This window comes from Penaeus vannamei, chromosome 12, assembly GCF_042767895.1.
Source record: "Penaeus vannamei isolate JL-2024 chromosome 12, ASM4276789v1, whole genome shotgun sequence".
In the NCBI taxonomy this organism is placed as follows: Eukaryota; Metazoa; Arthropoda; class Malacostraca; order Decapoda; family Penaeidae; genus Penaeus; species Penaeus vannamei.
In genome coordinates this window covers 28,866,217-28,873,716 of record NC_091560.1, presented here as the reverse complement: position 1 = coordinate 28,873,716, position 7,500 = coordinate 28,866,217, and the positions used below count along the sequence as shown (strand labels likewise).

The 7,500-nt window shown below is 35.5% G+C and overlaps 1 protein-coding gene across 1 annotated transcript in view; it reads right to left on the bottom strand.

The window, feature by feature from the left end:
- Positions 1-5,524, bottom strand: part of LOC113817473 (ribosomal L1 domain-containing protein 1) — a 14,379-nt gene extending 8,855 nt beyond the window's left edge. The window contains exons 1-3 of the mRNA XM_027369542.2: positions 5,358-5,524; positions 308-539; positions 1-92 (exon numbers count right to left, since the gene is read on the bottom strand). The exon at positions 1-92 is cut by the window's left edge and continues 69 nt beyond it. Coding sequence (XP_027225343.2) covers positions 1-92; positions 308-539; positions 5,358-5,395 — 362 coding nt within the window. The 5' untranslated portion in view covers positions 5,396-5,524. The remainder of the gene's footprint in view (positions 93-307; positions 540-5,357) is intronic.
- Positions 5,525-7,500: the final 1,976 nt, after the last annotated feature.

The window sequence follows — 7,500 nt, the reverse complement described above, 5'->3', positions numbered from 1 at the left end:
ATGTGCTGATCACTGTCTACTTCTAACAATTCTTTAGATTCAGCCAATAATTTGTTGCACAATTTTCGGACACCTGCAACAGCTGCTTGCACCTGTGAAGTTCAAAGAGTTATACTGTAAGACACATGTATGTGAATCTAAAGGCTAAAGCCTTTATGTGTAAAAGCAAAGCCCAAGAAACTATCTCAATTTCTTTCTTCACCTCTCTCTCTCTTACTAATGCGATGGAAAGACCTTTTTTCAAATGAAAAATCTCTTTGTATATATTTACTTATATAGAACAAAAGTAACACATAAGATTATTTACCTGGATCTCATCTAATTGAGAAAGAGCCTTCTCTTTTTTCACTTTACTTTCCTGTGCCGATTTATTCTGATTCTTGTTTTTTTCCCCGCCTTTTGACTTGTTTTTGCTTGCCTTGATTTTGTGCTCCCACATTTTTCTTTTCAAAAGCCTCTCCCTTCTAGCTTCCTTGGATGACTTCTTTGCAATTGTTGTCAAACCAGGTTTTTTCTTCATCACTTCTTTTTGGCCATTCCTGAAAGGGAATGTGATGTTATAATAAAGTTGTTTTTATCTTATGTAAATCTGTGAAACAAAGAAAAAGGGAGGAAGAGGATAATCCAACAGTGACAATGCAATAGTGGCAAGTTGTGACCTCATACAAAAATCTTTGGGGGAAAAAGAAAAAAGAAAACTCAAACCATCAAATCAAAGAAAATAAGAAAAAAACTACCATGCATACTGATAAATGGTGGGCAAACCTCAACCTTTTAATTCAACAAATACAATAATGGTTTGAATTAACTGCTGAAGTATTCTGGTACAGGCTATAAAGCTATTACACTGCCATACTTAATTTACTAGTAACAATTTATGACTGAAAGTTCAGAATCTGTATGGAAAAAAAAAAAAAAAATACTAGTATCAAATATAAAATGCAATTGCAAGGGGTTGTAATTGATAATCACTCACACCTAGTTTAGTTCATCTATACTATAGCCTATAAAACATACATATCACCAGTTCAGTTCAATACTTAATAAGATTTTGTTACACAAGAATAAACATTAATTGTTTACAATAACAGATATGTAACAAATACTGGATTTCTACATAATAAAATCCAAAATGCACACATTTTAGAGCTTACTTAACCCATTGGCGCCGGGTGTCACGTACGTACGTGCCATGGCTGTTGTGGACCAAATGCCAGGGGCATCATGCCATGCCCATTCCCGCGCTACTGGCTCGTTGGACGAAGGTTGTTTTTCTCCAGTAGTAGCGGCTTCATTTATATGGTAAAGATTTTAGGCAATGGCACCTAAAGTGAAGGTAAACCTTCAAAATTTTAATATTTTTATAAATTTTAGCAAAATAAAAGCTTTTAAGTGCTATATGTCGCTCACAAACTACCGATCAAGCCGGGCACAAACAGGGGAAACTGCTGGTGCGCGCCAACAAGCCGGTGAATACGTAAACTTGACAAAATATTTACCCGTCGCTGATGGGTCAAACATGAATTGGTATGGCGATAACTGTCTCACTCTCAAGTGGTACGTTTGTTGAATGTATCTTTATGGTAGGCTGAAATTGTGTAATGTGTTACATTCTAATGTATATAGTATACTATTTTGAGCATACATAATCTGGGGGGGGGGGGGGCTGGGGGACTTGCCCTGGTAGACAAATACTGCTGGGAAAGGGGGTCCAGGGGCTTGCTCCATTTACTGACTAGAAAGGATTGTCCCCTCCAATTCAACTCCAATTCCTCATGGGTACCCCAAGACTGAAGAAAGAATTAATACAAAATCTAGACGTGGTGGTATTTGTAGGAACGACCAATTATGTTAATATTCATTTCATAAAAGCTGGCACTAAACTAACCTACTCCCTCACTCACTCTCTCTCTCTAAACAGTTTTGCCAGTATTAGAGCAGTCACTTCAGAAGAGATTGACAAGTCCCTCATTACAAGAAAATGCTCACATCGAAGTAGGAAAAAGCCTTGACAAATGCTTTACATGGTAGAATTTTGTAAAAGAAATTTTCTCCAATAAATAGATTTTCATGCTAATATTTAAAAATTCAATTTCTATACCACAGTACTCTCATGCTCTAATCCATTCTAGCTGTTGTACAAAAATGTAAATAAACACAGCATTGCTGCTTATTTTGTTGTTTATCAAAAGCAGGCATACCAGACATAACTGCAGGCAAATTTATATTCTGGATTGTTTACTTATTTGACAAAACACTACTGGGATAGGGTACCTTATGGAAAAAAAAAAACTCCCCCTCTATCACCTGTCCTACATAATATTTTTGATTTCCAAACTTGCTCTACTGTGTGGATTGCTTAATTTCTAAACGTTTTTTTCAGCATTTGGGGCACCTGATGGGCTCTGATATCAAACCCAGAATCGACGCAACACAGAACACGAAACATTTCTCGCCAGCCTTCTTTCACCGAATGGCCAGGAATCCTCCTGTCAAAATCACGCCTGAAGATGCATATATGGGCATAATGTTCTGCTGACCGATTCTCATACAAAACTGTACACGCAAATCTTAAAACACATAAATGTGGTATAACAACATTAATAAAGGTCGTTGAAAGCAAAGTATGTAGTAACACATGAACTACTTTGCATATCACAGTAATGAGTTCTGTGGTCAATCCAGTGTTTACTCTCATCATGTAAACAAGATGATTGACTCACCTGTGTTAATTTATATATAGACTGATTCGGTGTGACATCACGAGTCGGAGGCACCGTTTCACTTGGTGAAAACAAACCCGTCGCTCACAGATGCCTTGCTACAGCATAAGTGAAAATGGTATATGAATGCTTTGATTCTTTAATAAAAGAAGCAAAAAAGCGATATGAAGCATAACTAGAAGCTGTGCAGCTAAAAAAGTGAACATACCGTCTATCTGCCGAAATTGGGATTGACGATCCCTCAAAATATTAAACATCCCGATATCTAAGAGTATTTGATCAACACCAGGCAATAAAACTAATTTTATGATAACATAATTTGTTTTAGTAATCTATGATTTTCAGCTATATAGATTATTTTTCTCTGAAATCAGTGCTATTTCCTAACATAACTTTTCTTCCAATTTAATAGGTGTTTATACAAAGAAGACAACAAAGTTACATAAAGGCCTATATACGCACAACGCATTTTTCTCTCTCCTCAATAATTTGAGAAAGGGCCTCTTCAGTTGTTTCATCTGCTGGACTATATGACATTACAAACACAGAAGCAACAAGAAACTTTGATTTCTTCTGAATGCTTGGTATCTCCTTACCTAGGCTTCTTTCTTTCCTTTTTTCAAATCTTTTTTAACAGTATAACTGCTTTTTGTTTTCATCTAAAGGAAAATGCTTGGGATAAAGTCTGGGTGAGTTGGATCGGAGGATGGTTTACCTGTATATTAAACTTATGATAAATCAATTTATTACAGAAAAACGTAAAACTGCTGTTGTGCTTTTTGGAGTGTATAACTGCTGCCAAAACCTAATGTCGGCAATGTTGACCTTGATGTTGACTGTGTAGATAGACAGAGATTGAAAGCAATTATCTGTCTCTAGAATTTGAAAAGGTGTAAAATATTTATAATAATAAAATACACTGACTAGATGTAAACATAGTTTCCAACAGTTTCCCAAGCACTCCCATCAGCGTTCATGCATTTCATGGCCTGTACCCATCGCTTCCATTTTTCAGGATTCTCTTTGCAATCTGGGAATATATGAAAGGTTAAACCTTTCTTTCCCATTTCTTTCGAACAACCAGCTCCTCGGTATTTTAACGCAAAGAAACTAAATTCTCGGAAAAATTTGGTGACTCTAAGCAAAGCACAGTGATTTTTCGAACGAACGAGGGTTTGTTTTCACCAAGTGCTCGTTGCTTGGAGCGGTTGCTAAATGTTACTGAATCAGTCTAAACCATCTTTGGGAAGTATTTGCACAAATATTGCCATAAAAGAAAATTGTCTTGGTTTTATTACCCAACTCCGCCACTACCTTGTATTGCATATTGTCCAACAACAAGAATAATTGGTAAGCTGCCTGTGATTAACGGCTGGTTTGTTAAAGCAGTATGAGCCTCGACCCAATGAATATTAGTATATACAAACATTCATATAGACAGAAATAAATGTATATCTATCAAATATATATATATATATATATATATATATATATATATATATATATATATATATATATATATATATATATATATATATATATATATATATATATATATATATATATATATGGGTAATTTTCTATATTACCTTTGCCTCTCCAATATCGACAATTTTGGTATCGTTGGATTCCTCTCACTGTCCACATTACAAATATATAGTTTTCATTGTGCGGAAACCCCCTGTTAGCGACAAACTTGGTCCCGATAGCAAGGGAGGGTAAGGAAGGTTCCAGGGAAAATGCGGGGTTAAATAACACTAATAATATAACAAACTGTGAAAATAACCATGGTTAATCACATGACTTTCCATTGCAGGGGGCTGTGCCCCCTGCGACACCCCTGTGGGGGCGGCAACCACCGCCGAGGAAACAAAACCTCCACCACGTATTCCCAGCAGGCTAGACCATTACAAAATTATCGTCGATCTCGGAGCGGCGGACATATTACAATTACCTCATAACATTCCCACTGAATCAGCATACAAACCTTGACATAGTCAGCATTGTATACAGAGACAATTGTAGTATAATTAGGATGAACAGGGCATACCATGAACAGAAAAGCGCCCTTGTCGGCGGGTTTTGCGCCTTTCTCGATGTTACACTGATGGCCTCAAGGCCGCCGCGATGACCGAGTGTGGAGGGTGCTCCTACTAGATTATGGTAGGGGTTATCGGCTCCGCATCTAGTTCGTGTGCGCTCTATCCTACCGTGAATATGTGGTGGATATTTTGCTTCCTCAGCGGGTTACCTTGCAATAAAACCTACATATTTGGATTGTACAAAGTGAGAGGAATCCAACGATACCAAAATCGTTGATATCGGAGAGTCGAAGGTAATATAGAAAATTATCTACATTTGTCTATCTATATAGGAAATATGCATGTCAAGACTGATAGATATGTATCTATTTCTGTAAATATGCAAGACTGTAGAGTATTTTTCGTTTTCATGCAGTTAATTACATTATATATAAGGTAAATAAATAATTTCTGTTTAAATATAGCGTGGGTTTATCTGTCCTTTACCCATCCTGTTATTTGACAAACCATAATACCCTAATCATATTAACAATATCATCAAAACAACCTTAATTTATCATCCAATCATAACATCACCATTTGTAATTCTTACTTTCTTCCACCCGCTCTTTTTTTAGTAGTTGGTGCCATGTTCCTTTAGCTATTCTCTCTTCTTTGCCGTATTCTCACACCTTCCGAACCCCGAGCCTCCTGCACCACGTGTAGTCACAACAACAAGTGCTTTCGAGACTGAACTTCTTTTGCGTTCGTTGTCGGGTGATAAAGGTAGGTTGTTTATTCATCGGTTGAAGTTATGATACTATTTTATTCAGTCTGTTGATATATTTGCAAATTTAGATATGATATTATTTTTTTCTAACAGTCTACAACAATCAAAAATATATTTTTTACAAATAAAATTACTACAGTTACGTTCCGTGATATAAATTTTGATAACAAAAAAGATCTTGGTAAAAAAAAATATAAGATAGAGAATTTCTTGGGTATTCTACATATAACCGAAAAAATAAAAGACATTTAATGATTAAAAAATCATTACACACACATTTGATTATATTATGATTACAAGAAATTCGCTTAAATACCTTACATGAAAAATACGACTTTTTGATTTGATATTCAATTGTTTGATTTTAAGACAGCGATCGGAAGTCTGGATGCGGCTATGCGCCCCCGTCGGCAGCAGCCCTGTTATATATATATATATATATATATATATATATATATATATATATATATATATATATATATATATATATATATATATATATATATATATATATATATATATATATATATATATATATATATATATATATATATATATATATATATATGTGTGTGTGTGTGTGTGTGTGTGTGTGTGTCTGTGTGTGTGTGTGTCTGTGTGTGTGTGTATATATATACATATATACATATATACATATATATATATATATATATATATATATATATATATATATGTGTGTGTGTGTGTGTGTGTGTGTGTGTTTGTGTGTGTGCATGTATATGTATATGTATATATATATATATATATGTATGTATACAGATATTTACATATATATACAAATATAATATACATATATTATACATACATGTGTGTGTTTATATATATATATATATATATATATATATATATATATATATATATATATATATATATATATATATATATATATGTATATATGTAAGCCATACTTGTGAATATTTTGCATTACCCATTTTCTAGCTTCATAATATAGTCTAATGAGCCAGCATGAATTGTGGGTTCATCGGAAAACCCTTACTTTCTTTTTGTGTGAAAAGGCAGTTCCAAATCTCATCTGAACTATTTTAGACAGGTTTCAGAGGAAGAATAAAGTCAACTTATCTTCATCGTTTTATTTAATGTTACTGCAATAAAGCTAAACAACGTAAACTTATATATTCTTCCTTCACATTATTCATGTTCCCGATCTTTCTTCTTACATGCCTGCTATACAAATTAGATAAAAAAAAACCCTGTTTGCAGCATCTCATCAGCATACACTTGCTATGGGGATGTGGATAATGTGGGAATCGCTGCAGGGGGAGGGACGGGTTAATACTACAGCATGATCAGTGGCATATTGCTAAAGGAAGTATTATTAGCTTAATTATACTGTACAAGCTCTTTTATCAAGTGGTGGTATGCAATATATAAAATAAAATAATTCACCTTTCTTTGGCACGAAGTAAACATTTAGTGGTTGCGAAAGCGTTACTGAATCATAAGCATGACAACCTCGTACACTAGATGTCCCTGTCCCACCATGACAGAGACGCTGACAGCTGTAAGATTCTGCAGATGGTCTAAAGAGAGCGGGATGAAAAACCTTCCAACCACGGAGGTTCCTTATGGCGACTTCGGCCCATCTCTAGCTCTACACGGCAGGTTTCCTTGAGCTGTCCAAGCCAAACCTTCCTAGCTCGTCCCACGGACCTCCTCCACACAGGATTGTCTCCAGAAGAGACAATCTGATGGGCAGGGCCATCCACTGGGAAACGAGCTAGGGGCCCATATAGCCCCTACCTATAGAGGCTATATGCAAGTAACAGGTTCCATGCTAGCCTCACGGTGTAGCCGTCGGTTCGATACATGCCAACTGTACTCCATGATCCAGCATAGAGAATTGTTACAAAAGGCATCGAGACTTGACTCCATGGCACTGGATAGTGTCCATAGTGTTTCGCTTCCATAGAGCAAAACTGGCAGT